Source organism: Eurosta solidaginis, chromosome 3, assembly GCF_040869045.1.
Source record: "Eurosta solidaginis isolate ZX-2024a chromosome 3, ASM4086904v1, whole genome shotgun sequence".
NCBI classification, from domain to species: Eukaryota; Metazoa; Arthropoda; class Insecta; order Diptera; family Tephritidae; genus Eurosta; species Eurosta solidaginis.
In genome coordinates, this window is record NC_090321.1 from 118,504,694 (window position 1) to 118,525,669 (window position 20,976).

General features: G+C 43.9%; 1 protein-coding gene across 10 annotated transcripts in view; it reads right to left on the reverse strand.

Annotated features, from left to right (window-relative positions):
- Positions 1–20,976, reverse strand: part of Lis-1 (LisH and WD40 domain-containing Lis-1) — a 761,024-nt gene that overhangs the window by 429,128 nt on the left and 310,920 nt on the right. For all 10 annotated transcript variants that reach the window (XM_067772985.1, XM_067772987.1, XM_067772995.1 and 7 more), the window contains 2 exons: positions 7,814–7,970; positions 7,568–7,745 (listed from right to left, as the gene is read on the reverse strand). In XM_067772985.1, the coding sequence (XP_067629086.1) occupies positions 7,568–7,745; positions 7,814–7,970 (335 nt within the window). The remainder of the gene's footprint in view (positions 1–7,567; positions 7,746–7,813; positions 7,971–20,976) is intronic.

Consider the following 20,976-nt stretch of genomic DNA (forward strand, 5'->3'; position numbering starts at 1 on the left):
ACGCGTAGCACGTAATCGGCTGGCTAATTGCTTTGTATGTAGTCATGAGCGTTTCTTTATCTTTTCTCCAGGTACTGCCAGCGAGGGATTTGAGGATTTTGTTACGGTTTTGAATTCTCTGATCAAACGTCACACACCAAGATTTGGGGGTGTAGGACAGTCGGTAGCGTGGTGCCATCGACGTGGATTTTCAAAATGGTCGACATTTGGGACGTCCATGTTGTAAATAAGGTCGCGGAAGATTTAGTCGGTGATAATGCCAGGTTTCGCGAGGCGAAAAAACTGGAGAGATCAGGGAGGTAGCCGTTTATTCTATTGCATAGCTCATCGATCTGTGGACCTGGGCCTGTGGCCATTATTGTGAAGTCATCGGCGTAGGAAACGATTGTGACTCCTTCCGGTGGTGAAGGTAGCTAAGATATGTAGAAATTAAACAAAAGTGGGGACAGGACACCACCCTGTGGCACCCTTTGTTTAATTCTTCTTGGGTTTGATGGAAACATATTTATATTTGCGCCGATGCCTCCCGACCACCCAGATAATTTGAGGTCCACCTTTTAAGACATGTGGGAAGGGTAGACCCTTCCAGGTCTTGCAGTAACGAGCCATGGTTGACCGTATCAAAAGCTTTTGATAGGTCTAGCGCTACGAGTACTGTTCTATGGTGGGGGTTTTGATTTAAACCGCAATTTATCTGGGTGCTAATGGCATTTAGCGCGGTGGTAGTGCTATGGAGTTTTCTGAAGCCATGCTGATGACAGGCTAGCTGCAATTTTGCTTGGAAATAGGGGAGCAAAATGGCTTCAAGCGTCTTTGCTACTGGCGATAGGAGAGTTATCGGACAATACGACTCTCCTATGTTAGCTGGTTTCACAGGCTTTAGTAGCGGGACCACCTTGGCCATTTTCCATTTTTCGGGTATGACAAAGGTGGAAAAAGACATGTTGAAGACATACGCTAAATATTTGAAACCCTCTTTCCCTAGGCTTTTAAGCATCGGCATGGCTATGCCGTCTGGGCCCACTGCTTTGGATGGTTTAGCGTGACCAATGGCGTCCTCAACATCTTTAGCGGTGATGGTGATTGGTGACGCGCTGAATTTGTGTTTATGTGCGTGTCTGTTGGCCCTCCGTCTATCTTTATCGACCGTAGAATGCATTATATATTGTCGGCAGAAAGCGCTCGCGCATTTTTTCGCATCCGACAGCAGTTTATCGCCAAAGGCGATGGAAACTTTGTCTTTGTGCTTAGACGGAATCGATAGCGACTTTACGGTGGACCAAAGTTTACCCACACCGGTAGAGAGGTTGCAACCTCTTAGGTGCTCTTCCCATTTCGCCCGCTTGTGTTCATCCACAAGCAATCTGATGCGTTGGGTTATATCCCTTATTTGGGGGTCGCCTGGATCAAGCTGTCTTATAAGGTCACGTTTTCTCGCTAAGTTTGCGGCCTCCGCCGGGAAGTGGGGCCGGATTTCGGGAATTCTCCCGGCGGGAATGAAACGTGCCGAGGCGGATTCAATGACCTTACGGAAGGCACGCTCCCCTTGGCGGCCATCAGTCGGGATAGGGAGGGCAGCAAAGCGGTTGTCTGTAAAGGATTTATATTCTTCCCACTTTCGTTTTATGAAGTTTATGAAAGTGCGTTTTTCAGTGACGATGAAGTCGGCGGTACGCTCGAGCGAAATAAGTATGGACAGGTGGCCGGATGCCAATGTTACCATCGGCTGCCAGTTGACGCAGTTTACGACTTCTGCGCTCACGATTGAGATATCTGGCGAGCTGTGACAGCTTCCTACCATACGTGTGGGGGCGTCTCCGTTTATTGTGCAGAAAGTCGTTTCTTCTATTTGATCCGCCAACATCTCACCCCTACTGTCCGCCCGCAATTGCTGTTGTGGCGTTGGGACTGGGCGTCCTTGGGCAAGCATTGGGGTACCCGTATGATTTGGGTTTGCGACCTGGCAACATGGCGCGATGAAACCCGTCGGGGGGTTGCCGTCGCGGAGACCAGAATATCTAGGAAAGTGGCACCACCCAAGGCAGGAGCTGCATTGGGCGGATGCTCAGCATTGCTACCAACTCTACTACGAAGGTAGTAGTTATGAGTGGTGTCAGCTGTTTGAGTTGTTGGCGCCGTGGGGCCCGAGCAGCAGCGGGTACTTGTTGTGGCTTGCTGAGCAGCGGGGCTGCTGGAAGGTATTAGGGGCGCTTAGGCGTACACTACGGGACTCCCTTGGGCGTGAACAGCAAGGAGCCACAAAAGATTTATAAAAGTTACGTGGACGTCGGGTTTTGGGATCAAGCTCAGAACAACCTGTCCGATGCAACCATCCCTTGCACGAGACACACTGAACAGAGTATGACCGTCCTAAAAAGATTCTTTTCCGGCAGATGCAGCAAAACCAATTCTCAGGACTGGGGTCAGGAGACGGACCCGGATTGGATTCGATGCCTTCCCGGAGTAAGAGAGTATGGAGAAGTCCTGCTGCAAGGAGCTGCTGGGAGGATGACAATTTGTGGGAGGGACGCAACAAATTAGATGGGGTTACACTGAAATGACAGTCCTTGGTCGGGAAAATCCCGAGTCGCTCCGGTACATTGAACCGACTGCCTTGGGAAGCGCATGTGGGGGCGTCTCCGTTTATTGTGCAGAACGTCGTTTCTTCTATTTGATCCGCCAACATCTCACCCCTACTGTGCGCCCGCAAGTTTGAATGCCATAGATCGTGATGGGCATTAAAGTCGCCTAAGATAATGCAATTGCTGCCAGTGAGTAAGGCGCTGATATTAGGGTGGTATCCACTGTGGCAACAGGTGGCAGGAGGGATGTAGATGTTGATGATTTCTAGATTTGCATCGCCTGACCGGACAGATAGGCCTTGACGTTCTAAGACATTGTCCTTGCGGTCGATGCCAGGATCAAATATATAATATTGCACAGAGTGGTGTATGATAAACGCGAGGCCGCCTCCATTTCCGCTCTCGCGATCTTTTCTGTGGACATTATACCCAGAGCAGGTCTGCAATGCAGATCTCGCTGTGAGTTTAGTCTCTTGAATCGCAGCAATGCGGATGTTATGCCGCTTCATGAAATCGACTATCTCCGTAATCTTCCCAGTTAGTCCATTACAGTTTAACTGCAGAATTCTGAAGTGCATAGGGGGAGACGTCGCCACTCTGGGGGTAAGTGACGGGTGACTAAGCCGGGGTTGAGGAAGGCTAGGACGCAATTGCTGTTGTGGCCCTGGAACTGGGTGTCCTTGGGCAAGCATTGGGGTACCCTGATGATTTGGGTTTGCGACCTGACAACATGGTGCGATGAAACCCGTCGGGGGGTTGCCGTCGCGGAGACCAGAACATCTAGGAAAGTGGCACCACCCAAGGCAGGAGCTGCATTGGGCGGATGTCGCCAACATATATATTCTGTGCTGGCAAACGGTGCAAACGGAGGTAGGGACTAAGAGTCTGTTTCCCTGATCTACACGATTGCTGCCGGAAAAGAGGGGGGAGAAGACGGAGGCAGGGGCTGATGCTCAGCATTGCTACCGACTCTACTACGAAGATAGTAGTTATGAGTGGTAGTAGCTGTTTGAGTTGTTGGCGCCGTTGGGCGCGAGCAGCAGCGGGTACTTGTTGTGGCTTGCTGAGCAGCGGGGCTGCTGGCAGGTAGTGGGGGGGGGGGGGGGGGGGGGGGGGGCGTTAGGCGTAGACTACGGGACGCCCTTGGGCGTGAACAGCAAGGAGCCACAAAAGATTTATAAAAGTTACGTGGACGTCGGGTTATGGGGTCAAGCCCAGAACAACCTGTCCGATGCAACCATCCCTTACACGAGACACACTGAACAGAGAATGACCGTCCTAAAAAGGTTCTTTTCCGGCAGATACAGCAAAACCATTTCTCAGGACCGGGGTCAGGTGACGGACACGGATTGGATTCGATACCTTCCCGGAGCAAGATAATATGGAGCAGTCCCGCTGCAAGGAGCTGCTGGGAGGATGACAATTTGTGGGAGGGACGCAACAAATTAGATGGGGTTACACTGAAATGACAGTCCTGGGTCGGGAAAAATCCCGAGTCGCTCCGGTACATAGAACCGACTGCCTTGGGAAGCGCTGGCCCCACTTCCCGGCGGAGGCCGCAAACTTAGCCAGAGAACGTGACCTTATAAGACAGCTTGATCCAGGCGATCCCCAAATAAGGGATATAAACCAACGCAACAGATTGCTTGTGGATGAACACAAGCGGGCGAAATGGGAGGAGCACCTAAGAGGTTGTAACCTCTCTACCGGTGTGGGTAAACTTTGGTCCACCGTAAAGTCCCTATCGAATCCGTGTAAGCACAAAGACAAAGTTTCCATCGCCTTTGGCGATAAAGTGCTGTCGGATGCGAAAAAATGCGCGAGCGCTTTCTGCCGACAATATATAATGCATTCTACGGTCGACAAAGATCGACGGAGGGCCAACAGACACGCACATAACCACAAATTCAGAGCGTCAACAATCACCATCACCGTTAAAGAGGTTGAGGACGCCATTGGTCACGCTAAACCATCCAAAGCAGTGGGCCCAGACGGCATAGCCATGCCGATGCTTAAAAGCCTAGGGAAAGAGGGTTTCAAATATTAGCGTATGTCTTCAACCTGTCTCTTTCCACCTTTGTCATACCCGAAAAATGGAAAATGGCCAAGGTGGTCCCGCTACTAAAGCCTGGGAAACCTGCTAACATAGGAGAGTCGTATCGTCCGATAACTCTCCTATCGCCAGTAGCAAAGACGCTTGAAGCCATTTTGCTCTCCTATTTCCAAGCAAATTTGCAGCTAGCCTGTCACCAGCATGGCTTCAGAAAACTCCATAGCACTACCACCGCGCTAAATGCCATTAGCACCCAGACAAATTGCGGTTTAAATCAAAACCCCCACCATAGAACAGTACTCGTAGCGCTAGACCTATCAAATGCTTTTGATACGGTCAACCATGGCTCGTTACTGCAAGACCTGGAAGGGTCTACCCTTCCCCCATGTCTTAAAAGGTGGACCGCAAATTATCTGGGTGGTCGGCAGGCATCGATGCAATTTAGAAACGAAACATCAAAACAAAGAAGAATTAAACAAGGGGTGCCACAGGGTGGTGTCCCACTTTTGTTTAATTTCTACATATCTAAGCTACCTTCACCACCGGAAGGAGTCACAATCGTTTCCTACGCCGATGACTGCACAATAATGGCCACAGGCCAGGCCCACAGATCGATAAGCTATGCAATAGAATAAACGGCTACCTCCCTGATCTCTACAGTTTTTTCGCCTCGCCTGGCATGATCACCGATTATATCTCCCGCGACCTTATTGACAATATGGACGTCCCAAATGTCGACCATCTTGAACATCCACGTCGATGGCACTACGCTACCGACTGTCATACACCCCAAAATCTTGGGTGTAACGTTTGATCAGGATCTACATTTTGGTGAGCACGCAGCCGCATTTGTTCCGAGAATTCAGAGCCGTAACAAAATCCTCAAATCCCTCGCTGGCAGTACTTGGGGAAAAGATAAAGAAACGCTCATGACTACATACAAAGCAATTAACCAGCCGATTACGTGCTACACGTCGCCCATATGGTCGCCAAGCCTAAAAATTACCCACTGGAAGAAGCTACAGGCCTGCCAAAATATTGCTCTCAGAATCGCCACGGGCTGCCTTCTTATGTCCCCAGAACACCATCTGCATAATGAAGCGAGAATACTCCCCATCAGGGAGAGAAATGAGATGCTGACCAAACAGTTCCTGTTGAATACCCAGAAACCTGAGCATCCCAAAAGACATCTGATTGATGAGCCAGCACCGCCTAGAGGCTTAAGGAGTCATCTCCGTAAGCATTTTGAGGAAATACGGCACCTGAGAACCCAGCCGTATGAAGCGAAAAAACACAAGCAGGTCCTTGGTGAACTCCACAAACAGGCGTCGGACCTTTATGCCGGGAATTAGCCGGTGAATCCAGTACTCAAAGAAAAGTATCCAAAACTCCCAGAAGAGAAACGCATACTCTCCAGGGAAACGCGTGACCACTCTTGCTCAACTTTGTTCTGGATACTGTAACAGGTTAAACTCTTACCTATCCAGAATCAACCCCGACATAAAAAATGTATGCCCCGCCTGCAATGTGTCCCCACATGACACCAACCATCTCTTTAATTGTAATGTGGAACCAACGCCTCTAACACCCCTTTCCTTATGGTCCACCCCTGTTGAAACAGCAAGTTTCCTTGGACTCCCGTTAGAGGATATTGATGACAATTTGTGATCGGTCGCGGCTGTTAGGTGGGGCGAAGCACTGCTACAACAACGGACATCGCATAGACCTGAAGTACAGCACAGTCTTAATCAACAAAGAGCAAACGTATGGTATCAAGTATAGCTGCACCCACCTTACAAGCGCAACGGTATGCAAACAAAAAGCGCTGGACCTACTTCGAGAGGACGACTGTTTGCCACGTCTGCTCAAAGGTGGTAAAACTAGTTGCCGGTACATCAATTGCAATGACTAAACGGTCGAGGTGATCCATGAAGACACGATTCTCTTAGACAATTTTAATAACACGGTGTGGTCAGGTGATGTTCCCAATCACTTGAGCGGCTCTTACATCCTTCAACTGGACAATGAAACGATTCGTATTGGTGACAGAACCTACTGGAGTATGAATAGTTCAGGAGTTCAAATACTTCCCCCTGTGCTATCTACTATTGCGAATAAAAGCCTTGCAGTTCACCTTAATCTTGTACACGAGATGACAATCGGCAATGTTAAGCTCTTGAGGTACCTGAGGGACAAAACAAATTGGTTCACGGCGTCGGAAACTTTGGGGCTACTTCTGCTCCTACTCATGATTTGGATAATTTGGAGGAAATTAACAACGGGACCAAAATTCCCGGAATTGCGACTGTCCATTAGAAGACAACATAAAGAGGACACTTGTCCAAATCCTAAAGGGAGAAGAGTTAACACGCGCCAGTTGCCTTATTGCAACATTCCCACGTATGACCAGTACACGTGCGCTGAGTCAGCAAATTATATTCTCACAACATACGGCCGCGCATGGCAACCTAACACCTTAATTCAAGGCCATAGTTAGTGACGGCAACTAATACTTATGCTACGGAATTACTCCAGACGTGATATTGCACATTATTGTGAAATATACGCATACGGCACCTGTGGGATGAAATCGACTTCAACGTTCTCAGACAGCGGGCTGTAAACAAGTTATGCAAGAGGGGCATCGCTGGTGGATATTGGGCTATATAGGGGAGCAGTTGCAGCAGAGCAAGCATTCGAGTTCGGGACGGAATAGCGTTTAGTAATAATTAGCGTTACCTTTAATTGTAATTGGAACCACATTCAAATATACTTAACCATTATTATTTAAACCGTGTGTTGTGTTGTTCATTGGGAAAGTTGGCCTAACAAATTAATTTTTTTAACAATCAAGGACTATTGTCCTTTAACTTGAATATTCAATTATTATAAACAAAAATACAAACCTAATTAAAAAATATTTATCACTTACCCGGTAGCCACTTCCCACATTTTTATGGTTTTATCCCTAGATGCTGAAATAACGAAATCTCCTGCTGGGACAAATGCAACAGATGATACATTATGATCATGGCCATGCATTGTTTTAACACATTCATAACTTTGTTGAAAATCCCACAACTTTATAGACAAATCAGCACTACACGATACTGAAAGTAAAATATACCAAAAATATTAGTGTGTCTAACGTAATAAAAAATTGATTGTTAATACTCACCTAAAAGTTTTCCATGCGCATCGAATGCAACATCCTGAACTGAATCTGTATGACCTTTTAAACTACGTTCATATTCCCCGGTTTCGAAGTCCCAAATTTTAATGGTGGCATCTTCTGATGATGAAACCATCAAACCAAAAATTGGATGAAATACGACCTAGATGACATAGAAATCAAAATAGCATTAACACATTCCCAACAAATACCTATAAAAAAATCGAGATCGCGCATTGCCACACAACAGAGGTTCATCCTATGTAAGGATGATTTCATTTGTGAATAATGAGTTCAATTGTATGCAATATAAACACGGCCCGGTTTTTCAGTCCGAGTTTAAACTACAGGTAAAGTTGAATGGAGTTTAACCTTGCTACTTTGCTCGATAACACACAATTCTGCTGCGCATTTAATCTTAAGCGGCCGAAGTGCAGGTTTAAACTCTAGTCAATCGCTGCCCTGCCAATTTGTAGGAAAAATTAGGAGCACGACGTAAATTGGAAGGGAAGCTTGGCCCAAAATTTTTTCGAAGGTTAGCAAAATGCTTGCAGGAATACTCGTAGGCGAGCAAGGAACGATGCACAGTATCAAAAAAGCCTGTAAGAAAATATTGCTCAAGACTCGCTAGCATTATTTGTTGCGACTACCGTAAAAAATAATTACACTGCCACAAACTGAACGACATATGAATCACATTGTTATCGTCTTATACGTTTGCGAGAGTTTTATTTGGTTAAGTATTGTACATTGCTCATATAGGGTATCATTTGCGAGGCTTTAGTCCGCTGGGTACATATCTAAAGCTTTTTTTGGCTGTGAGTATATGGATCTCTTTAAAGCAAATGCACTTCCTCAACGTTTACTTTACAGTCACAAACATTTTGTTGGTATGCTGTAATTGTGGCCACTCAAAAGTCTTATGCTTGCATTATTTGAGGGTTCTAATAAAATTTATCCTAAAAATAAGGGGGGTTAAATTGTGAAAATGAAAAAAAAAAACAACACCACTCGATTTATTTGCGCCAATACGTACTTCTCAACAAAAAATTTATTTGCGCCAATACTTTCTTCTAAATAAAAAATCGATTGAGTACTTTGGGGTGTTTGTATTAGAATGCTTAAATTTTAGTTAACTTTATAATTATATCACTTTGAATTTTGTGTTTTAAATACGTATAGAAATATTTAATTTGCAACTATTAATTTAATGTTTTCAAAAGTTTTCAATATAAAAATACTCTTCTAGAAATTAATATTTAACCACAAATAATTGAATATCAATTCTTAAAATTATAATTCTTTCAATATCAATTCTTGAATGGTATGAGGTAGGTTTGTTGAAGGCTGAGGTAACGCTCAGTCAATCCAGAGTCAAGTAAAGGTCTCACAAACTCCTACTGAATAAAAACATAGTATTTATGTGTTACGAACACACACACACGGCTGGAGGTGTTATGAGGACAGAAGTTTTCCGTGCCAAGATTGTGGGGAAAGAAGGAGGGCGGCGGAACGGTGGAAGGGTAGCGGACGGCCGAAGGTTGTCATAGCAGTGGTGCGATCAGCACGGCGGCTGAACGGCGATAGGGTAGCGGACGGCCAACGGTCGTCGTAGCGGCGCCGGGATCAGCAGTAGTAGCACGGAGGCACCAGCCTCGTCGTCCAGGCAAAGCGAATGGTGGCTCACAACCGCACCCCCTTCTCCCCAGCTAGCTAGTGGGAGCGTTGAATATGCCCTAGGGAATCCGCTCCGGCCAGCTTACCAAAAGTATTGGCTTCGTCGCTGGACACCGCCTCCTCCGAATTTCAAGCTACTTCGTAGTCGTCGGTCTGGCTTCGCACCGGCTCGGGCGTATATGCCGGTCCGGGTGATCGCGGGAGGGGTGTATTCCGAAGAACACATCGGCTTCCTCTACTCAAACGGACCAGATTACGGCCGAAGCCAGAGATGATGAGGTTACCTGGTCATTAAGGCGTCGGGCCGCTCAACACTTAGGTGGGCGAGGGGGGCCAAGTAGCCCGAAGGCATCCGCCCTTTCGTCCTTACCTAAGTGAAGGGTGACGCGCGCCGTGACAGCATCCGTTCCACTCAGCTAGCTAGCAGTAGTAGTAACTATGTTTTTAAAAAGACATCCACTCCCACTGGCTCACCTGCGAGGACTGAAATGCCAATAGCAAATTCACTTCTTTTATACAGCCTGCGTTATAAAGAATTTAAGAAATGAACCCCTACTTTGGCATTTCTGTGTATTGCCCTTTACTGTTGAGTGTCATATGATGGTTGCCTTGTTGCTGTAACTGCCTGCTATTAGCTAACATATGTTCATAGTTTCAGGCGCAAGTAAGAAAGGAGGTTTAGCGGGTGTTTTATTATTATAACGCTACGTTACAAATTTATAAAGGGTTTTTAAAGGGTATTTAAGTATTCTCTCACACACACAGTGTCTTTCTTCTGATCGCTCATAGTCGATGTTGGAGATATTGTAGTAAATGGCGAAAATCGTACAACGTTAAAAGCATAGATGTTAAGTAATGATTAGATAATGCTAATGATTGCTAATTAACCTTCATTTGCGAAATTCTCTTGTTCATTAAACAATTAAAAAGGTTCACCTAATTCCCATTAGATAATTGAAATTTTTATTCTAATGGTAAATCTAATTGCAATTAGTTGCCATTAGCAAAAAAATTGGTTTACCTTTACAATTAGAAATCTAATTGACTTCTGCTAATGCAATTAGATATTCAATTAGCTTGAATTAGAATCATCTATTGTTGCTGGCTTCAATCTGTCAATATGAATAATTTTTGTTTGCTCGGTTGGAGCTGTTTCTCTTCTATGCATTTCGACGCATCCGCGTCATCATCAGGAAGCCTATTTTATTTTCAAACAAACAACATGAAATTACAAAACGAATCATTTTTTTCATTAAACATTACAAATTCAACATTAGAAAAATAACTCACAATAATTTAATTAATTGTACAAACACAATAACATCACAGGTTCAGGACAACCGACACATTCATTTTGCTTATTTTCTATTTTTGTTTTCATCATGTTTTATTACTGCTGCATAAGCGCTATTTGTATTGTCAATGTCTTCTTTAAAATTCGTGACGTTCGTCATATGTTGTTGGATGCGGAGACTTTCCAGTGTCATCCTCCTTTTGCATCTCCTCTTAACATCTAAAATTCTTGCATACCCAAAATCAGCTGTATGATCGTTGTCAGTCAGGTGTTGTGAAAGCGCGGTATTTGTTTTTCTGTTTTTTGCGTCCATTTCATGTTCGTGTATTCTCGTTCTCAAAGCTCTTTTCGTTGTTCCAATGTAACATTTATTGCAGGCATTGTTGTTGTTACCATTGCATTGAATTTTATACACTACATTGCATTGTTGTTCCTTGTATATTTTGTCTTTGGTTTTTGTAAAGAAACGATTATGTGTATTGTGTGGCTTGTCAGCAAATGTTATGTTGTCTTTTTTCATATTTCTCCTGAGCGATTGATTACCTGTTAGTCCGGGTACATAGCTAACTCCAATATAAGTTTTGTTTGTGTTTGCTTCTGTTTGTCCATTTGATGAATTAGGGTGGTCCATTTTTTGTGTCGTATAAATTATAAGCTTTTCTATTAGTGTTTGCGGGTAGCTATTTTTGAAGAGAATACTTTTTATTTTCTTCTTGTTTTCTTCTATGAAATCGCTATCACTAAGAAGGTGTATTTTCCTTATGGGACTTGTTGCTGTGTTAATTTTCTGCTTCCATGGATGATTGGAGTGATTATTGATAATTCTACCTTATGCCATCGTCTTTGCATACCAGTTGAACGTTAAGTTTTGGTTTTTTGGTGTATTTCTACTTCTAGGAAGGCAATTTTGTTATTCTGTTCTAATTCTTTAGTAAATTGTATCTTGGTATGCTGTGCGTTAAATGTTGTTAGTATGTCTTCCACGTCTTTAGCTTTAACAATTGCGAAGATGTCATCTACATATTTGGTTATGTATTTGACATATATGTCTTTGCTTTTTAATTCTGCGAGGCTGTCGTCCAATATTTTGTCCAGAACGATATGTGCAACGGTTGGAGATAGCGGGTTGCCCATTGGCATTCCGTAGATTTGTTGGTATAGGGTGTTGTTATGTGAAAAGTAATTGTTGTCACAGAAATCGAGTATCCTCTGGAATTGTTTTTTGTCTATTTGTGTATGTGTCTCCAATTTTTCCCATTTTTGCATAATAGTGCGTATTACTAAATGTATGGGTATATTCGTAAAAAGAGATACGGCGTCGAATGAAATGAGAACTTCATCGTCTTGAATTGTGAAATTATTGATTTTTCTTTAAGTTGAAGTGAACTTTTTATATGAAGATCTTGGGATAATATATTTTTCAAAATGCTTCCAACAAATTTTGCTAATTTGTAACATGGTACATTAATAGATGAGCAAATCGGTCTAAGTGGTGCGTATGGTTTGTGAATTTTCGGAAGTCCGTAAAGTCTTGGAGCATTAGCAGCCGCGGATGTCAGCTGACATTTTTGTTTTGCGTCGAGTCTCCTTTGTGTGTAAAGATCATTTATAATTGTGTTATTTTTCCTCATAAATTTTTGTGTAGGATCATTCCTAATTGTTTTGTATGTGTTTTTGTCGATTAGCAACTCATTTTTAGTTCGTATTCGTCCCTGTACATCATAACTGTCTTGCTGCCTTTGTCAGCATTTGTTAGTGCTGTTTCTAATTTTTTGCTGAAAAGTATTGATTTTCAAAACTTTGTACGCATTGTTCCAAATCGGCGATTATTTCAATGGGTGAAAATGTTTTCCTTGACACTGGTAAGGCGAATTTGTTGCCAAGTGACAATAACCAACGCGACTCCTGCGGTACTTCGATGTTCGTATTGTTCACAAACCAATCTTCATTCAGTAACGTGCCATGGTTGACCGTATCAAAAGCTTTTCATAGGTCTAGCGCAAAGAGTACTGTTCTATGGTGGGGGTTTTGATTTAAACCGCAATTTATCTGGGTGCTAATGGCGTTTAGCGCGGTGGTAGTGCTGTGTAGTTTTCTAAAGCCAAGCTGATAAGAGGCTAGTGGCAAATTTGCTTTGAAGTAGGGGAGCAAAATGGATTCAAGCGTCTTAGCTACTGGCGATAGGAGAGATATCGGGCGATATGACTCTCCTATGTTAGCTTGTTTCCCAGGCTTTACCACCTTGACCATTTTCCATTTTTTGGGTATGACAAAGGTGGAAAGAGACAGGTTGAAGACATATGCTAAGTATTTGAAACCCTCTTTCCCTAGGTTTTTAAGCATCGGCAAGGCTATGCCGTCTGTGCCCACTGCTTTGGATGGTTTAGCATGACCGATGGCATCCCCAACCTCTTTGGTGGTGATGGTAATTGGCGACGCGCTGAATTATGTTTATGTGCGTGTCTGTTGGCCCTCCGTCTATCTTTGTCGTCCGTAGAATGCATTATATATTGTCGGCAGAAAACGCTCGCGCATTTCTTTGCAACCGGCAGCACTTTATTGCCGAAGGCGATGGAAATTTTGTCATTGTGCCTAGACGGATTCGATAGGGACTTTACGGTGGACCAAAGTTTACCTACACCCGGCAGAGAGGTTAGGTGGTCCTCCTATTTCAACCGCTTGTGTTCGTCCACAAGCAATCTGATGCGTTGGTTTATATCCCTTATTTGGGGGTCGCCGGGATCGAGCTGTCTTATAAGGTCACGTTCTCTCACTAAACTTGCGGTCTCCGCCGGGAAGTGGGGCCGAATTTTGGGAATTCTTCCGGCGGGAATGAAACGTGCCGAGGCGGATTCATTGACCGTGCGGAAAGCACGCTCCCCTTGGCGGGCATCAGTCGGGATAGGGAGGGCAGCAAAGAGTTGTCTGTAAAAGATTTGTATTCATCCCACTTTCCTTTTTTAAAGTTGATGAAATGTGTTTTTCTGTGACGATGAAGCGGCGGTACGCTCGAGCGAAATAAGTATAGGCAGGTGGTCGGATGCCAATGTTACCATCGGCTGCCAGTTGACGCAGTTTACGAGTCCTGCGCTCACGATTGATATATCTGGCGAACTGTGACAGCTTCCTACCATACGAGTGGGAGCGTCTCCGTTTATTGTGCAGAACGTCGTTTCTTCTATTTGATCCGCCAACATCTCACCTCTGCTATCCGCCAGCAAGTTTGAATGCCATAGGTCGTGATGGGCATTGAAATCGCCTAAGATAGTGCGATTGTCGCCAGTGAGTAACGCACTAATATTAGGGTGGTATTCACTGGGGCAGCAGGTGGCAGAAGGGATGTTGATGATTTCTAGGTTTACATCGCCTGACCGGACAGATAAGCCATGACGTTCCAGGACATTGTCCCTGCGGCCGATGTCGGGATCAAATATGATATTGCACTGAGTGATGTATGATAAACGCGTGATCGCTTCCATTCCCGCTCTCGCGATCTTTTCTGTGGAGATTGTACCCAGAACAGATCTGCAGAGTAGATCCTGCTGTGAGTTTAGTCTCTTGAATCGCAGCAATGCGGATGTTGTGCCGCTTCATGAAATCGACTATCTCCGTGATCTTACCAGTTAATCCATTACAGTTTAACTGCAGAATTCTGAAGTGCAACGGGGGAGACTTCGTCGCTCTAGGAGTAAGTGACGGGTGACTACGCCTGGGTTGTGAGAGGCTATGACGCAATTGCTGTTGTGACCCTGGGACTGGTCGTCCCAACGATGACTCATTACCTGATTGTAATAACGAAGATGATAAGAGGACTGAGTATCAAGCCAAGGGCGACAAATACGCGTTAAGCGATGCGTCGGACTCGGAGAGCGAGAGTAGTGCTGATTCAATGAACTCCGTGTTGGAGAAGCACACAAACGAAAACGGAGTAGAAGAGTGGAGAAGGGTACGAAGCAGAGGAAGTAAAAGAGCTCTCTCGTCGTACCGTGCAGCACAAAGAATTGTACAAATCTTGGGAGCAGTGGTCGACCCAACAGAAGTGGAGATCGAGCGCTGGGCCCATGAGGCGGTGGAAGTAGATCGAAGGCAGTTTAAAAGGTTTGCTGCGAGAAACCTTCTGCAACCGGTACGAGGAGGAAGAAGCGTCGAATGGCAGAATGAAGATGCAACGTACGGCGGAAGGCGACAAGCCTGCTTTCAGGAGGCAGAAAGGACCCAGTCCTTGAGCCGCGAGGCAGAGCAGTCGCATAGACAAGACAAGTAGGCCCAAAGCTGTAAGACAGATGGGTCTCAATAACGAGGTAGCAACTACCTTGAAAGCTGCGAGTCAGAGGGAGGTTCCAACTACGGAAGTAGGAGATAAGCCAAAGGGAGATAACGGTAAGACTCCGGCTTTCTCGGAGGTGCTAAAGGGAGTTAACGCTAAGACTCCGGCTTTCTCGGAGGTGCCAAAGGGAGATAACACTAAGACTCCGGCTTTTCCCGATAAGATGAGTGATGTGGCAAAGCAGTCACTGACTGTGGCGCTGGTTGATCGTAGCAGTCCTTTCGGACAAATGACTACTGAAAGCTGGAGATCTGTGCAATGTTTAAGCCGCCTACATTACCAAATTAAACGGCGGCACGCGCCACCCTCACGCGCAGCCGTACGCGGCGAACTGGAAGGCGCCAAAACCGACGAGGGGCCATCACCATCAAATAATGGGCGAATCGAGCAGTCAAGTACTATAACTCGGCAACCGCGGACGCGCTCCTTTTGTGTATTTATTTAAAATACGTATACATATTAAAACTTTGAATTTGTGAATATTTAAAGTCAAGAGCTAAAGTTTTTAACGAGTTAAGTACTTAATTATTAAATAATAAAAAAGGTGAACTTATAACGTTTTTGAAAAGATAAAACCTAAATAAACATCTTTTTATTGTGCAAACAATAGTGCAGTGTAGCGAAGAGAGGCCAGTTTACGCATGGCCCTTCGCAGCCCGCCCTAAAAATTACAAACAAAAATTATAAATTTAAATCGTGCTTTTCGTTTTCGTTCGCCCAAAAACAAAAAAATAAAATAAAAATTTAAAACAAAACTACACAAAAGTGTAAAAACAGTGGTTATCTATACATACAAAATAACATATATGTAAATCTAAAATAAAAGTGAAAGGACAAATCAAAAAAAAAAATGCAAAAAAAAAAAAGAATTCTTTGACACACACCTTTTGCAAAACGAAAAAATATATATAAACAAATAGTTAAAAAAATGTTCAAAGTGCTTAGTTAAAAAGCAATATATACAAAATATACACTACTATTTACAACAAAAAAAAAAATTTTTTGGTGAACACTTGTCTTAAAGAGGAAAAAATTGTTTGAAAATTTTTCGAAAAATATAAAACAATCAAACAATTATAAAAATCAACTCTACCCAACAACCAGCTAAGCAGCATCATCACCAAGAGAGCAACAACAAGCAGACCAGACAACGCAATAAGGAGCAACAAAACATACAGGAATTGGTGAGTAGGCAGGTTTTTATTTTTCATAAAAAATATAGAAAATAATAAAACTTTTTTCCACAAAAGTTATATTATTTTTTGTAAACTGCAAAACATATATATATATCCACATACACATATATATGAATATTACGGAAATTTTCTTCCAAGTCATTTTTTTCTTGCTTGTCAGCATATATAAAAATCATAATATTCATACGTACATACTTACACACATGTACAAATAATTTCAAGTTGCTTTTCCAACATTCCTATTTCTCAACTCTGAGAACATCATCGTGTTTACTCACATGTTCAAGTCGCTCTTCCAGCGACATTCTCCCAGCACATATAGCTACATTAGCAACGAGAGTTGTGTACTGCTGATCAAATTTCTCAACCTCTCTCATATTTGCAAGTTTTTCGTCTTTCTTTGCTGCACGCTCCCAACAGTGCAATCAAGCGCACTCAGCTTCACAAAAGGAACGCGACATTAAAGCGACGAAGAAGCGAATCAAAACAAACTCTTGTGTTTGTAAACATAAACAGAAAAGCTCATCTGATTCACGTGCATACGTTCGCACAAACAAACATATATACATTAATACGTTTGTATACTGCGCACGTAAATTTGTACTTATTCTGGCGTACAAAACTAAGTTTGAGATATTTTCGTCCCTATAGGAACTTTTCAAAAAATATCCCCACAAACATCAAAGTATTATTATTTTCTAATATATACATACCTATATACCAGTAATTTACAAATGCACGTTTATTTCCACACGTATATATAAGTGAAAAGTGTTTGTGATTTTTTTTAATTTTATATTTTTTGATTTTACAAAACATTATACATACTATTAAATTCCGAATTTCGCGGATTTAAATAATTTAAGGAACGTCACGTTGTCCGTGCTTGACTCTATTTCTAAAAAAAAAAAAAACACACAAATACCGCCACCAATTTAAATTCCCTTTTTAAATTTCTGTGGCACGAAGATTTTCCATCTTCGAATTTTGCGAACGTTCTCTGAGCGTACAAATATTTTATTGGGGTTTTTTTTTGGTGAAAACCAAAAAGTTTGCAAAAAATGCCTATCAGACCCCCAAAAACGTCCGAAACCGGGGCAAAACCAAAAGGTGGCCCAAAGGAAGAAACGGCCAAGGAAAGGTCAACATGTGTGTACCATCTCCGGTACAAAACGCAAGGCAAAGCCGGCTCTATCGTCAAACAATATGCGTTGAGCGATGATAACTTTGACCTTGCCTGGGAAGCTTTACGGTTACGTTACGAAAAAAAGCATATCTTGGTTGACAACCAATTAAATCCTTACTGACTCTTGCCACTATTCCATCCGAAAACAGTGAGCAACTTCAGAAATAGCAAAATATAATCAACAAATGCGTATCCGTCCTTCACTCCCAAGAAGATACGACAGACAGTTGGGATCCGATTCTGGTGTACATTTGTTCATCAAAGCTCCCAGAAACAACCCTGTCACTTTGGGAACAAATTCTCGAAGAGATCTACCCTCATGGTCACAAATGAACGACTATCTCACCTCGAGATATGAAGTCGTTGAAAGGGTCAATAGGCTTCAACCAAGCAAACAAAAACCAGTCGCTCATCAAAATTCTGCGCAAAACAGGTCCTTCAACAGGACGCAAACCCTTGTGGCAGAATCTAAAAAGTAAACTTGCCAATGTTGCAACTCCCCGCACCTTATTAGATTCTGTCCACGATTCAAACGAATGTCTGTGCAAAACCGGACACACTTTGTAAAACAAGCTAAGCTGTGTACAAACTGCCTTAGCAGCACTCATATCATCAATGAGTGCAGGAGCAAGTGGTCATGTTCGACATGTCATCAACGGCATCACACGCTGTTGCATGCGAGCCCACAAGCTCAACGTTCCACCCCTCGAACGAATGCACCAAACGTGCAGCACACAACTGCTGAGTCAACATCTCCCGTTCGACAAACGCAGAATAGATCCGATTCTAGCGAGCTACCGTGTTGTTCAAAACACGCACCGGTTCAATCATTGCATGCAGCCAATGATAACCAAATTCTCCTTCCTACTGCTATGGTCGCAGTCGAACACGAAGGGGAATTATTTCAACTGAGAGCCCTTATTGATCAGGGCTCGGAAAGAACTTTCATTTCCTCGAAAGTTCAAAAACGGTTAAAACTTCCATTCGAACATTCAAAGTTCGAAATCTCTGGCATGGGTGGACAAGTTGTACAAAAGTCCTCCAAGCTTTGTCCTTTGACACTGGTTGCATCCAAGACCATGAAGAGGATAAAGGCTCATGCCGTTGTGTTGCCGCAACTCACAAAGAGCCTGCCAACATCCACCATTAGTCGCAAAATCTGGGAGCAGTTCAAACTCCTTGAGCTCGCTGACCCCAGTTGCCACATACCAGGTCAGACTGGCATGGTCATTGGCAGTGACATACTTCCACAAATTCTGCTGGAAGGTATAAAAAAGGTGTGCGGTAGCATACTTGCGCAACAAACCATTTTTTGTTGGATCCTCAGTCCAATAACTGAAAATGTTGTGTCATTCTCGACGCAAGTCCAAGCGTCAAACGAGACACTCAGTTCTTAACTGAGAAAATTTTGGGAAGAGGAGGAAATTCCACAACCTCCACAGATATCCTCCGAGGATCAAGCGTGTGAGCAGATATACACAACAACCACGACACGTGCACCAAACGGTCGATACATTGTGCGACTTCCATTCAAGGAAGAGTTTCCTGAGAAACTCTCCCTCGGCAAATCCCGTCCGGCTGCTCTGCAGCAGTTTTTCAGCATGGAGCGATCGCTTCAGAAAAAGGGGGAGTTAGGTACAATGTACAACAATGTGTTGCAAGAATATCTCGACCTTGATCACATGGAATCTACCGACCCATGCGAAATAACTTCGAATGGCAAGGTCTTCTCATTTTACTTGCCACATCATGCGGTAGTCAAACCAGATAAGGTCACCACCAAAGTTCGTGTGGCTTTCAACTCCTCTAAAGAATCTGGGTCAGGAAAATCCCTGAATGACGTGCTATACACTCTCCAACCAGATCTCATGCTACTAATTCTACAGTGGCGTATGCATAAGTATGTGTTCAATGGAGACATTGAAAAAATGTACCGTCAGATCCTCATACACGAGGACGATAAAGATTTTCAGCGAATCCTATTTCGCAAATCGGCCAACTCCATTGTTAGCGATTTCAATCTGAACACGGTTACATTCGGCGTCAATTGTGCACCATATCTCGCTATTCGTACGTTACATCAACTATCCGATGACACGAAAGCGGCATTTCCGTTGGCTGCAACAATGCTCAAGACGCAAACGTATGTCGACGACATCCTATCAGGAAGTCATACCATCGATAACGCCACTGAATCACTCGTTCAAGTGATAAACGCCCTAAAATCAGCTGGTTTCATACTAAAGAAATTAACGGCTAATCACCCGGCCATATTAGAACAGTTTCCGAAGGAGGATCTTCTAGACTCCAACTTCTTGAAATTTGAGAGCACTTCCAATACCAAAACTCTTGGCATTCGATGGAACGTGCTCACGGACAAATTTTAATAGACCATTCTTCCGGAACACACCCAAAATGCGGTCACAAAGCGACAAATTTTATCCTCTGTTGCCAAATTTTTTGAACCGGCAGTATGGCTGTCGCCAGTTATGATCCAGGCCAAGATGCTTGTCCAAGAAATCTGGCTGGATGGCAGCGATTGGGATGAAAGTGCCAAGCCCACAACATTATCAAAATGGCAACATTTCGCAGAAAATCTGCCAGCCATTTGCCACATCGAAATCCCTCGATGGGTTACTGTCGTTCCAGGGCAAGACACCCAAATCCACGGGTTCTGTGATGCCTCGGAAAAAGCATATTGCGCAGCGATTTACATCCGCACACATGTGGGAAACCAAATAAAATCTTCACTTTTGGTTGCGAAAGGCAAAGTTGCCCCCATAAAAACTGTAAGCTTACCCCGCTTAGAGCTATGTGGTGCAGTCCTACTCGCAAAACTGGCTTCAACTGTTCGAAAACAGCTCGACTTACAAGCATGCAACACATTCTTATGGTCAGATTCTGAGATTGTACTAGCCTGGCTAGAGAAATCTCCATCGACCTGGAAGACTTATATGGCCAACCGTACCTCTCAAATTCGAGAATATCTTCCCAGCGGCACCTAGTGCCATGTATCTAGCCAAGACAACCCTGCTGATCTTGGCACACGTGGTTGCAAGCCGCATGATTTGATAGGCTCTTCACTTTGGTCGCACGGACCACAATGGCTTTCTTGCCACATTTCGGCATGGCTTAAGCCGAAAGCAGGTAGCGCTTCTCCACCCGAGAAACGCAAGGTCGAAGCATATCACGCACTCGAGGAAGAGGACGATATTCTTCAACGTTTCTCCTCATACTCTCGAGCTCTCCGTGTGATTGCATACGTCTTCCGCTTTGCGAACAATGCCTGCAACAAATCCAAATCGGTGGCAACAACACATAATCCCCATCTGACGTACAAAGAGTTGCAACATGTGAAAACGCGGCTTGTGGCAATGGCACAAACTCGCCATTTCGGGGCGGAAAAGGGCGCCTTACAAAACAAAATGCCAATAAGCAAAAAGAGTTCCCTTCTGGCTCTTGATCCATTTCTGGATGGATACGGACTCC